At 53.2% G+C, this 13,599-nt stretch overlaps 1 protein-coding gene across 1 annotated transcript in view; it reads right to left on the minus strand.

The window, feature by feature from the left end:
- The window catches only part of LOC144609670 (guanine nucleotide-binding protein G(I)/G(S)/G(T) subunit beta-2-like), a 97,402-nt gene that overhangs the window by 5,839 nt on the left and 77,964 nt on the right, over positions 1-13,599 (minus strand). Inside the window, exons 6-7 of the mRNA XM_078428173.1 lie at positions 5,901-6,063; positions 2,616-2,682 (exon numbers count right to left, since the gene is read on the minus strand). Of these exons, the coding sequence (XP_078284299.1) occupies positions 2,616-2,682; positions 5,901-6,063 (230 nt within the window). The remainder of the gene's footprint in view (positions 1-2,615; positions 2,683-5,900; positions 6,064-13,599) is intronic.

A 13,599-nucleotide genomic window follows, 5' to 3' on the forward strand; every position in this document is an offset into this window, starting at 1 on the left:
ACTCCGCTATCCTTAAGAGCTCTATCCAGCTCTCTCTTGAAAGCATCCAACGAACTGGCCTCCACTGCCTTCTGAGGCAGAGAATTCCACACCTTCACCACCCTCTGACTGAGGTTTTCTCCGGTTTCCTCCCACACTCTAAAGACGTGCGGGTTTGTAGGTTAATTGGCTTGGTGTAAATGTCAAAAAAATTGTCCCTAGTGTGTGTAGGATAGTGTCAGTGTGCGGGGATCGCTGGGCGGCGCGGACCCGGTGGGCCGAAGGGCCTGTTTCCCCGCTGTATCTCTAAACCAAACTCCAAAGACGTACAAGTACGGAGGTTAATTTGCCGGGTGTAAGTGTAAAATTGTCCCTAGTGTGGGTGTGGGATAGTGTTAGTGCGCGGGGATCGCTGGGCGGCGCGGACCCGGTGGGCCGAAGGGCCTGTTTCCGTGCTGTATCTTTAAACCAAACTGAAAACTAATCTCAACAGAGTAAGGGATTAGTGAGTAACAGAGTAAGGGATTGTATACGTACAGGGAACAAAGAACTGCCAGATGCTTGTCCAATGTTGGGGGAGTCCAGAAAACAAGGGGCCACACACAGTTTAAGAATAAGGGGTCGGCCGTTTAGAACGGAGATGAGGAAGAACTTTTTCAGTCAGAGAGTGGTGAAGGTGTGGAATTCTCTGCCTCAGAAGGCAGTGGAGGCCAGTTCGTTGGATGCTTTCAAGAGAGAGCTCTTAAGGATAGCGGAGTGAGGGGGTATGGGGAGAAGGCAGGAACGGGGTCCTGATTGAGAGTGATCAGCCACGATCGCATTGAATGGCCGTGCGTACAGGCTCGAAGGGCTGAATGGCCTCCTCCTGCACCTATTGTCTATTGTCTATTGATACACACAAAAGGACACCAACTCCTTCGGGCGGCACACGGTGGAGCAGCGGTAGCGTTGCTGCCTCACAGCGCCAGAGACCCGGATACCGAAGATCTCGGAGAAAAAACCCCACGCAGGTCACAATAGACAATAGGTGCAGGAGGAGGCCATTCGGCCCTTCGAGCCTGTACGCACCGCCATTCAATGTGATCATGGCTGATCATTCCCAATCAGTACCCCGTTCCTGCCCTCTCCCCGTACCCGCTGACTCCGCTATCATTAGATATATGTTCAGATCAGTCTGAAGAAGGGTCTCGACCCGAAACGTCAACTTTCTTTCTCTCCTGAGATGCTGCCTGACCCGCTGAGTTATTCCAGCATTTTACCGCTATCCTTAAGAGCTCTATCTAGCTCTCTCTTGAATACATTCTGCGAATTGGCCTCCACTGCCTTCTGAGGCAGAGAGTTCCACAGATTCACAACTCTCTGACTGAAAAAGTTTTTCCTCATCTCCGTTCTAAATGGCCGACCCCTTATTCTTAAACTGTGTGGCCCCTGGTTCTGGACTCCCCCAACATTGGGAACATGTTTCCTGCCTCTAACGTGTCCGACCCCTTAATAATCGTATACGTTTCGATAAGATCCCCTCTCATCCTTCTAAATTCCAGTGTATACAAGCCCAGTCGCTCCAGTCTTTCAACGCACGACAGTCCCGCCATTCCGGGAATTAACCTGGTGAACCTACGCTGCACGCCCTTGAGAATGTATCCCTGAACTAAACAACGTACACAAAGGCCATGTCGATGGATGTATGTAAGGCAGAGATAGATAGATTGTTGATCAGTGCGGGTGTCAGGGGTTGTGGGGAGAAGGCGGGAGAATGGGGTTGGGAGGGAGAGATGGCGGTGCTGGCTCGAAGGGACGAATGGCCTACTCCTGCACCTAGCGTATCTGTGCTCTGTGCAGCGGGGAGAGGCGGTCCACACAGGGCACAAAGACAAAGATAAATTGCAAAGCTTCAATAAGAAGGAGGCACAGTGGTAGAGTTGCTGCCTTACAGCGAATGCAGCGCCGTTCAATCGTGCCTAAGAGGGCTGTTTAGTTTAGAGATACTGCGCGGAAACAGGCCCTTCGGCCCACCGGGTCCGCGCCGACCAGCGATCCCCGCACACTAACACTATCCTACACACACACACTAGGGACAATGTTTACATTTACACCGAGCCGATCAACCTACACACCCCGAAGATTATTAAGGGGTTGGACACGTTAGAGGCAGGAAACATGTTCCCAATGTCGGGGGAGTCCAGAACAAGGGGCCACACACAGTTTAAGAATAAGGGGTCGGCCGTTGAGAACGGAAAACTGTTTCAGTCAGAGAGTTGTGAATCTGTGGAATTCTCTGCCTCAGAAGGCAGTGGAGGCCGATTCTCTGAATGCATTCAAGAGAGAGCTAGATAGAGCTCTTAAGGATAGCGGAGTCAGGGGGTACGGGGAGGGCAGGAACGGGGTACTGATTGAGAATGATCAGCCGTGATCACATTGAATGGCGGTGCGTACAGGCTCGAAGGGCCGAATGGCCTCCTCCTGCATCTATTTTCTATGTTTCTATCTCGGAGAAAACCCAGGCAGAACGTACAAACTCCCTCCGTACAGGCCAGCGCCCGTGGTCGGGATGGAACCCGGTTTCTCCGGCGCTGTGAGGCGTAGTTGTCAAGTTTTCCCTTGAGGGGCAACTCTCTGGTGGGCGAGCGCAAACTCACCAGGTTGTGTCTCCAGAGCTCGTGACGATCTGGTTGTCATCCAGAAACCGGCAGCAAGACAAATAACCTGCAACGGGACAGAGAACGGGAGTTAGTGTGTGGGCGCTCAGCCAGTGGCACTACTCATCTCAAACGCTTAAACGCACACAGAAAACAGGTGCAGGAGGAGGCCATTCGGCCCTTCGATCGAGCCAGCACCGCCATTCAATACGATCATGGCCGATCATCCACAATCAGTACCCCGTTCCTGCCTTCTCCTCACATCCCCTGATTCCGTTAGCCCCCCTAAGAGCCCTATCTAACTCTCTCTTGAAAACATCCAGTGAATCGGCCGGCCTCCACTGCCCTCTGTGGCAGAGAATTCCACAGGTTCACAACTCTCTGGGTGGGAAAAGTTCCTTCTCACCTCAGTTTTAAATAATAATAATAATAATAATAATAATAATAATAATGCATCACATTTATATAGCGCTTTTCAAACACTCAAAGACGCTTTACAGGGATTTCTAGAACATAGAGAAGTGAATAAATAGATAAATAAGTAAACGAACAGAGAAAGGAGACAGAGGGTGAGGTGACCTTCAGTGGTTGAAGGCAGTGCTGAACAGGTGAGACTTCAGCGATGTTTTGAATGTGGTGAGTGAGGAGGAGTCTCTAACGGTTTGGGGTAGTGAGTTCCATAGGGTGGGAACAGCGATGGAGAAAGCCCTGTCCCCCTAGGATCTGAGTTTGGTCCGGATGGGGGGGGACAGGAGATTGGCAGCAGCAGAGCGGAGGGTGCAGGTGGGAGTGTGCCTGTGGAGGAGGTCGGTCAGGTAGGATGGGGCCAGGTTATGGAGGGCTTTGTAGGTCATGAGGAGGATTTTGTACTGGATTCTCTGGGGGATGGGGAGCCAGTGGAGCTTGTAAAGGACGGGGGTGATCTGGTCACGGATCGGGGAGTGGGTGAGTAGACGGGCAGCGGAGTTTTGAATGTATTGAAGTGTAATGTATTGAAATGTAAATGGCCTCCCCTTTAATCTAAGACTGTGTGTGTGTGTGGCTGGCCCCTGGTTCTGGACTCGCCCAACATTGGGAACTTCCCAACAGGGATCAATCTCGTGAACCGACGCTGCACTGCCTCAATTACAAGGATGTCCTTCCTCGAATTAGGAGACCAAAACTGCGCACAGTACTCCCCCAACGTGGGGGAACATTTTTCCTGCGTCGAGCCTGTCCAACCCTTTAAGAATGTTATATGTTTCTTTAAGATGGCGCAGCGGTAAAGTTGCCGCCTTACAGCGAATGCAGCGCCGGAGACTCAGGTTCGATCCTGACTACGGGCGCCGCCTGTACGGAGTTTGTACGTTCTCCCCGTGACCTGCGTGGGTTTTCTCCGAGATCTTCGGTTTCCTCCCACACTCCAAAGACGTGCGTGTTTGTAGGTTAATTGGCTGGGCAAATGTAAAAATTGTCCCTAGTGTGTGTGTAGGATAGTGTTAGTGTGCGGGGATCGCTGGGTGGCGCGGACCCGGTGGGCAGAAGGGCCTGTTTCTGCGCTGTTCTCTAAATCTAAATCTAAAGATCCCCCTCTCGTCCTTCTAAATTCCAGTGAATGTCCCGCTGACTGGAAAGCCCCAGGCAACAAAAAACTTTTCACTGTAGTTTAGTTCAGTTTAGTTTAGAGATACAGTGCGGAAACAGGCCCTTCGGCCCACCGGGTCCGCGCCGACCAGCGATCCCCGCGCACTAACACTATCCCACACACACTAGGGACAATTTTACATTTTATACCAAGCCAATTAACCTACAAAACCGTACATTCTCCTCGTGAGGGCGTGCAGCGTAGGTTCACCAGGTTAATTCCCGGAATGGCGGGACTGTCGTATGTTGAAAGACTGGAGCGACTAGGCTTGTATACACTGGAATTTAGAAGGATGAGAGGGGATCTTATTGAAACGTATAAGATTATTAAGGGGTTGGACACGTTAGAGGCAGGAAACATGTTCCCAATGTTGGGGGAGTCCAGAACAAGGGGCCACACAGTTTAAGAATAAGGGGTAGGCCATTTAGAACTGAGATGAAGAAAAACTTTTTCATAACAAGAGGAGTTGAGTATCGGAGCAAAGAGGTCCTTCTGCAGTTGTACAGGGCCCTAGTGAGACCACACCTGGAGTACTGTGTGCAGTTGTACAGGGCCCTAGTGAGACCGCACCTGGAGTACTGTGTGCAGTTGTACAGGGCCCTAGTGAGACCGCACCTGGAGTACTGTGTGCAGTTGTACAGGGCCCTAGTGAGACCGCACCTGGAGTACTGTGTGCAGTTGTACAGGGCCCTAGTGAGACCGCACCTGGAGTACTGTGTGCAGTTTTGGTCTCCAAATTTGAGGAAGGATATTCTTGCTATTGAGGGCGTGCAGCGTAGGTTCACCAGGTTAATTCCCGGAATGGCGGGACTGTCGTATGTTGAAAGACTGGAGCGACTAGGCTTGTATACACTGGAATTTAGAAGGATGAGAGGGGATCTTATCGAAACGTATAAGATTATTGGGGGGTTGGACACGTTAGAGGCAGGAAACGTGTTCCCAATGTTGGGGGAGTCCAGAACCAGGGGCCACACACAGTTTAAGAATAAGGGGTCGGCCATTTAGAACGGAGATGAGGAAAGACTTTTTCAGTCAGAGAGTTGTGAATCTGTGGAATTCTCTGCCTCAGAAGGCAGTGGAGGCCAATTCTCTGAATGCATTCAAGAGAGAGCTAGATAGAGCTCTTAAGGATAGCGGAGTCAGGAGGTACGGGGAGAAGGCAGGAACGGGGTACTGATTGAGAATGATCAGCCATGATCACATTGAATGGCGGTGCTGGCTGGAAGGGCCGAATGGCCTCCTCCTGCACCCATTGTCTATTGAGGGTGGTGAATCTGTGGGATTCTTTGCCACAGACGGCTGTGGAGGCCACAAGTCAGTGGATGTTTTTAAGGCAGAGATAGATAGATTGTTGATCAGTGCGGGTGTCAGGGGTTGTGGGGAGAAGGCAGGAGAATGGGGTTGGGAGGGAGAGATAGATCAGCCGTGATTGAATGGCGGAGTGGGCTCGATGGGCCAAATGGCCTAATCCTGTATCTAGAACCGGGTGATAGGAGCGGGGACGGGCCGAAGGGCTGTGCCATCAGCTGTGATTGAATGGCGGAGTAGACTCGATGGGCCGAATGGCCTAATCCTGTATCTAGAACCGGGTGATAGGAGCGGGAACGGGCCGAAGGGCTGTGCCCGCCCTCTGGTGCGTGGTCGGGGCGCCGGTCTCCTACCTGTGTGGCCCGGTAGCTCCCTGCTGACCCGCACGTTGCCCTCGCGGGTCTTGAGGCTGTAGATGGAGCAGATGTTGTCCAGGCCGCCGCACGCCACGTAGTTGCCGGAGGGCGCGTAGGCGCAGGTCATCACCCACGACGACCGCAGGGGAATGGCGTGGACCTGGGGGTCAGAGAGAGGTCAGGGGTCGGCGTCACACAGCAAGCAAACAGGCCCTTCGGCCTACTGAGTCAAAGAAGCCAAACAGGCCCTTTGGCCTACCGAGTCAAACAGGCCCTTCGGCCTACCAAGCAAACAGGCCCTTCGGCCTACCAAGCAAGCCAGCCCTTCAGCCTACCAAGCAAACAGGCCCTTCTGCCTACCAAGCAAACAAGCCCTTCAGCCTACCGAGTCAAACAGGCCCTTTGGCCTACAGAGTCAAACAGGCCCTTCGGCCTACAGAGTCAAACAGGCCCTTCTACCTACCGAGTCAAACAGGCCCTTCGGCCTACAGAGTCAAACAGGCCCTTCGGCCTACAGAGTCAAACAGGCCCTTCGGCCTACAGAGTCAAACAGGCCCTTCGGCCTTCAGAGTCAAACAGGCCCTTCGGCCTACAGAGTCAAACAGGCCCTTCGGCCTACAGAGTCAAACAGGCCCTTCGGCCTACTGAGTCTGCGCCGACCAGCCATTGCCCTGAGTACACTAGAACCTGCCCTACACACTTTAGAGATATCATGCGGAAACAGGCCCTTCGGCCCACCGAGTCAGCGCCGACCAGCCATTGCCCCTTATACTAGAACTGGAGCGGCACGGTGGCGCAGCGGTAGAGTTGCCGACTTACAGCGAATGCAGCGCCGGAGACCCGGGTTCCATCCTGACTACGGGCGCCGTCAAACGGAGTTTGTACGTTCTCCCCGTGACCTGCGTGGGTTTTCTCCGAGATCTTCGGTTTCCTCCCACACTCCAAAGACGTGCGGGTTTGTAGGTTAATTGGCTTGGTAAATGTAAAAATTGTCCCAGTGTGTGTGGGATAGTGTCAGTGTGCGGGGATCGCTGGGCGGCACGGACCCGGTGGGCCGAAGGGCCTGTTTCCACGCTGTATCTCTATATTAAACTAAACCTGCCCTACACACTTTAAAGATAAGATGCGGAAACAGGCCCTTCGGCCCATCGAGTCCGCACTAACTAGAGATCAGCCCGTACACTAGCACTATCCTACATACATTCGACTTTAAAGATACAGCGCGGAAACAGGCCCTTCGGCCCACCGAGTCCGTGCCGCCCAGCGATCCCCGCACACTAACACTATCCTACACACACTAGGGACAATTTACAATTTTACCGTGGCCAATTAACCTACAAACCCGCACGTCTTTGGAGCGTGTGTGGAAACCGGAGCGCCCGGAGAAAACCCACGCAGGTCACGGGGGGTACGTACAAACTCCGTACAGACAGCACCCGCGGTCGGGATCGAATCCGGGTCTCCGGCGCTGCATTCGCTGTAAGGCGGCAACTCTACCGCTGCGCCACCGTGCCGCTCCAATTCTAGTATAGATGGCTGATTGGCGCTGACTCGGTGGGCCGAAGGGCCTGTTTCCGCATGATATCTCTAAAGTGAGTAGGACAGGTTCTAGTGTACTCAGGGTGATGGCTGGTCGGCGTGGACTCGGTAGGCTGAAGGGCCTGTTTGACTCGGTAGGCCGAAGGGCCTGTTTGCCTGGTTGGCCGAAGGGCCTGTTTGACTCGGTTGGCCGAAGGGCCTGTTTGCCTGGTTGGCCGAAGGGCCTATTTGACTCGGTAGGCCGAAGGGCCTATTTGACTCGGTAGGCCGAAGAGCCTGTTTGACTCGGTAGGCCGAAGGGCCTATTTGACTCGGTAGGCCGAAGGGCCTATTTGACTCGGTAGGCCGAAGGGCCTATTTGACTCGGTAGGCCGAAGGGCCTATTTGACTCGGTAGGCCGAAGGGCCTATTTGACTCGGTAGGCCGAAGGGCCTATTTGACTCGGTAGGCCGAAGGGCCTGTTTCCATGTTGTATCCCTAAACTAAACTGAAATGCCACACACAAATTGGAGGAACAGCACCTCATATTTCGCTTGGGCAGCTTACCACCCCAGTGGTATGAACTTCGACTTCTCTAACTTCAAGTAATCCCTTGCATCCCCTCTCTCCGTCCCTACCCCACCCTAGTTCCCAATCAATAGACAATAGACAATAGGTGCAGGAGTAGGCCATTCGGCCCTTCGAGCCAGCACCGCCATTCAATGTGATCATTCCCAATCAGTACCCCGTTCCTGCCTTCTCCCCGTACCCCCTCACTCCGCTATCCTTAAGAGCTCTATCCAGCTCTCTCTTGAATGCATTCAGAGAATTGGCCTCCACTGCCTTCTGAGGCAGAGAATTCCACAGATTCACAACTGAAAAAGTTTTTCCTCATCTCCGTTCTAAATGGCCGACCCCTTATTCTTAAACTGTGTGGCCCCTGGTTCTGGACTCCCCCAACATTGGGAACATGTTTCCTGCCTCTAACGTGTCCGACCCCTTAATAATCTTATACGTTTCGATAAGATCCCCTCTCATCCTTCTAAATTCCAGTGTATACAAGCCCAGTCGCTCCAGTCTTTTAACGTACGACAGTCCCGCCATCCCGGGAATTAACCTGGTGAACCTACGCTGCACGCCCTCAATAGCAAGGATCCTGGAGTAACTCAGCGGGTCGGGCAGCATCTCTGGAGAGAAGGATGACGTTTCGGGTCGAGACCCTTCTTCAGACTGACCATTACAGTCTTCCTCATTAAATTTTACTGATGGTATGTCTCGTTGACATCTTCCCGTCAGCCGACAGCTAGCCAGCCGACATTTCCTTATCATTATCATCAACATCCGCTTTGATCAGTCGTTTTCACACCCTACCCTTCCAAATCTCTAGACTCCCTCTCCTCCCCCCCCCCGACTCTCAGTCTGAAGCAGGATCTCAATCCTAAAAATGTCACCCTTTCCATCAATCTCCCAAGATGCTGCCTGACCCGCTGAGTTACTCCAGCATTTTGTGTCTGCCCCGCAGACTCCTTCTCCAGGTTTTCTCAGCTCAAGACTTGAATCGGTCCACTGAGGGCCTTTTAAACTGACGTCCCAAAATAGTTCCGCCCACTCTGATCGGCAGTAACAGACTGTGTAGGAAAACAAACTGCAGATGCTGGTACCAATCGAAGCTGGAGTAACTCAGCGGGTCAGGCAGCATCTCGGGAGCGCAGGAACCGGTGACGTTTCGAGTCGAGACCCTTCATAACAAGAGGAGTTGAGTATAGGAGCAATGAGGTCCTTCTGCAGTTGTACAGGGCCCTAGTGAGACCGCACCTGGAGTACTGTGTGCAGTTGTACAGGGCCCTAGTGAGACCGCACCTGGAGTACTGTGTGCAATTGTACAGGGCCCTAGTGAGACCGCACCTGGAGTACTGTGTGCAGTTGTACAGGGCCCTAGTGAGACCGCACCTGGAGTACTGTGTGCAGTTGTACAGGGCCCTAGTGAGACCGCACCTGGAGTACTGTGTGCAGTTGTACAGGGCCCTAGTGAGACCGCACCTGGAGTACTGTGTGCAGTTTTGGTCTCCAAATTTGAGGAAGGATATTCTTGCTATTGAGGGCGTGCAGCGTAGGTTCACCAGGTTAATTCCCGGAATGGCGGGACTGTCATATGTTGAAAGACTGGAGCGACTGGGCTTGTATACACTGGAATTTAGAAGGATGAGAGGGGATCTTATCGAAACGTATAAGATTATTAAGGGGTTGGACACGTTAGAGGCAGGAAACATGTTCCCACTGTTGGGGGAGTCCAGAACCAGGGGCCACACACAGTTTAAGAATAAGGGGTCGGCCATTTAGAACGGAGATGAGGATAAACTTTTTCAGTCAGAGAGTTGTGAATCTGTGGAATTCTCTGCCTCAGAAGGCAGTGGAGGCCAATTCTCTGAATGCATTCAAGAGAGAGCTAGATATAGCTCTTAAGGATAGCGGAGTCAGGGGGTATGGGGAGAAGGCAGGAACGGGGTTTGAGAATGATCAGCCATGATCACATTGAATGGCGGTGCGTACAGGCTCGAAGGGCCGAATGGCCTCCTCCTGCACCTATTGTCTATTGTAACTCAGCGGGTCGGGCAGCATCTCTGGAGAGAAGGAACGGGCGACGTTTCGGGTCGAGACCCTTCTTCAGACTGAGAGTCGGGGGAGAGGGAGAGACACATAGATAAGGAAGTGTAAGGTGTGAAAAGGAGACATCAAAGGGGATGGAAGGATGATAAGGGAATAACGTTCAGTGCAAGGTAAAGCCAGCAAAGTCCGATCAAGGATAGTCCGAGGGTCTCCAATGAGGTAGATAGTAGTCCAGCACTGCTCTCTGGTTGTGGTAGGACGGTTCAGTTGCCTGATAACAGCCGGGAAGAAAGTGCCCCTGAATCTGGAGGTGTGTGTTTCCACACTTCTGTACCTCTTGCCCCGATGGGAGATGGGAGAAGAGGGAGTGGCCGGGGGTGAGACTGGTCCTTGATTGTGCTGCTGGCCTTGCCGAGGCAGCGTGAGGTGTAGACGGAGTCATAGAAACATAGAAAACAGGTGCAGGAGGAGGCCGTTCGGCCCTTCGAGCCTGTACGCACCGCCATTCATTGTGATCGCGGCTGACCGTCCACAATCAGTACCCCGTACCTGCCTTCTCCCCATACCCCCTGATTCCCCTAAAGCTCTATCTAACTCTCTCTTAAATCCATCCAGTGATTTGGCCTCCACTGCCCTCTGTGGCAGAGAATAACACAAATTCACAACTCTCTGGGTGAAAAAGTTGCCTCTCACCTCAGTTTTAAATGGCCTCCCCTTTATTCTAAGACTGTGTGTGTGTGTGGCCCCTGGTTCTGGACTCGCCCGACATTGGGAACGTTTTTCCTGCCTCTAGCTTGTCCAGTCCTTTTATAATTTTACACGTTTCTAGAAGATCCCCCTCTCGTCCTTCTAAACTCCAGCGAATACAAGTGAGTCGGTCGGTGGACGGGAGGTCGGTTTGTGTGTGTGACGGTCTGGGCTGTGTCCACAATTCACTGCGATCTCTTGCGCTGCATGGTTCCATCACCAACCGTCGGGGAGACTTCCCGGTGACAAAGTGCGGGGGGAGGATTGATGGAACACAGGGAGGTGGCAATTACAGCTAATGATTCGGAAGGATTTGGTTCACACCGAAGATAAGACACTAAGTGCTGGAGTAACTCAGCGGGACAGGCAGCATCTCTGGAGAGAAGGAATGGGTGACGTTTCGGGTCTTGAGACCCCTTTTAGTTTTAGAGATACAGCACGGAAACAGGCCCTTCGGCCCACCGAGTCTGCGCCGCCCAGCGATCCCCGCACACTGACACTATCCCACACACACACCCCCACACACACACACACACGCACCCCACACACACACGCACCCCACACACACACACCACACACACACACCACACACACACCCCACACACACACGCACCCCACACACACACACACAAATACAACAAACACTATCCCACACACACACCCCCCCCCCACACACACACACACACCCCACACACACACACACCCCACACACACACACACACACCCCCCACACACACACACCACACACACACACACATACCCCCCACACACACACAAATACACACAACACTATCCCACACACACACACACACACACCCCCACACACACACCCCACACACACACCCCACACACACACGCACCCCACACACACACACACAAATACACACAACACTATCCCACACACACACGCACCCCACACACACACACACACACACACACACACACACACCACATACACACACACACACACACACACACCCCACACACACACCCCCCCACACACACACACACACACACACACACCCCACACACACACACACACACCCCACACACACACACACACACACACACACACACCACAACACACACACCACACACACACCCCACACACACACACACCCACACACACACACACCCCACACACACACACACAAATACACACAACACTATCCCACACACACACCCCCCCCACACACACACACACACACACACACACACACACCCCACACACACACACACACACCCCACACACACACACACACACACACACACACTGGGGAAAAATTTACACTTATTCCACGCTAATTTACCAACAAACAAGACAATAGGTGCAGGAGGAGGCCATTCGGCCCTTCGAGCCTGTACGCACCGCCATTCGATGTGATCACGGCTGATCATTCTCAATCAGTACCCCGTTTCTGCCTCTCCCCGTACCCCTGACTCCGCTATCCTTAAGAGCTCTATCTAGCTCTCTCTTGAATGCATTCAGAGAATCGGCCTCCACTGCCTTCTGAGGCAGAGAATTCCACAGATTCACAACTCTCTGACTGAAAAGTTTTTCCTCATCTCCGTTCTAATGGCCGACCCCTTATTCTTAAACTGTGTGGCCCTGGTTCTGGACTCCCCCAACATTGGGAACATGTTCCTGCCTCTAACGTGTCCAACCCCTTAATAATCTTATACGTTTCGATAAGATCTCCTCTCATCCTTCTAAATTCCAGTGTGTACAAGCCCAGTCGCTCCAGTCTTTCAACGTACGACAGTCCCACCAAACCTGTCCGTCTTTGTGGAGTGTGGGAGTGAAAACCAAGATCTCGGACAAAAACCCACGCAGGTCGTGGGGGGAACGTACAAACTCCGTACAGGCAGCGCCCGTGGTCGGGATGGAAACCCGGGTCTCCGGCGCTGTGAGGCAGCAGGTCTACCCGCTGCGCCACCGTGCCGCCGACAAAATACTCGACAGTATTACGTGGCAACAATAACCGATTTCAACACACGGAATTCCCTATGTTTACATCGGATTAAAAGTTTTTCTGCTTTGCAAGACAAAAATAGTGGGCACAAAAAAGCCGGAGTAACTCAGCGGGTCGGGCAGCATCTCTGGAGAGAAGGAACGGGCGACGTTTCGGGTCGAGACCCTTCTTCAGATCTGTTTGTTTATCGTTCCACGTTGTACCGAGGTACAGTGAAAAGCTTTTTGTTGCCTGCTATCCCTTCAGCGGTAAGACAACACACGATTACAATCGAGCCGTCCACAGTGTATTAGGTGTGCACAAGGCCAGGGCAGCTCTCTAGCTGGTGAGAGGATGGTTCACTTGCCTGCTGTGAATCTTTACGCTTATAAAAGACCACAGCCAAGAGTGGGGACTAGTGGTTGCCAACTTCCTCACTCCCAAATAAGGGACAAGGTGACGTCACCGCCCCGCGCCCCAGGTGACCTCACCCAGCCAGCGGCCACGTGCTCCCGCTCCACCAATGGCGGCCGCCCGGGCCGGGAGGCAGGTTGCTAAGCAACCTCCGTTAGGCGGCGCCCGGGCCTCCGGGCCTACAGTGTCCGGGCCTACACTGTCCGTGCCTACACTGTCCGAGCCTACAGTGTCCGGGCCTACACAGTCCAGCCTACAGCAGCCCCACGGGCTACAGTGTCGGGGTCTACACTGTCCGGGCCTACACAGTCCGGTCCTACAGTGTCCGGACCTACAGTCCGGGCCTACAGTGTCCGTCCGGGCCTACAGTGTCCGGGCCTACACAGTCCGGTCCTACAGTGTCCGGGCCTACAGTGTCCGTCCGGGCCTACACTGTCCGGGCCTACAGTGTCCGGGCC

Source organism: Rhinoraja longicauda, chromosome 34 (genome assembly GCF_053455715.1).
Source record: "Rhinoraja longicauda isolate Sanriku21f chromosome 34, sRhiLon1.1, whole genome shotgun sequence".
Classification (NCBI taxonomy): Eukaryota; Metazoa; Chordata; class Chondrichthyes; order Rajiformes; family Arhynchobatidae; genus Rhinoraja; species Rhinoraja longicauda.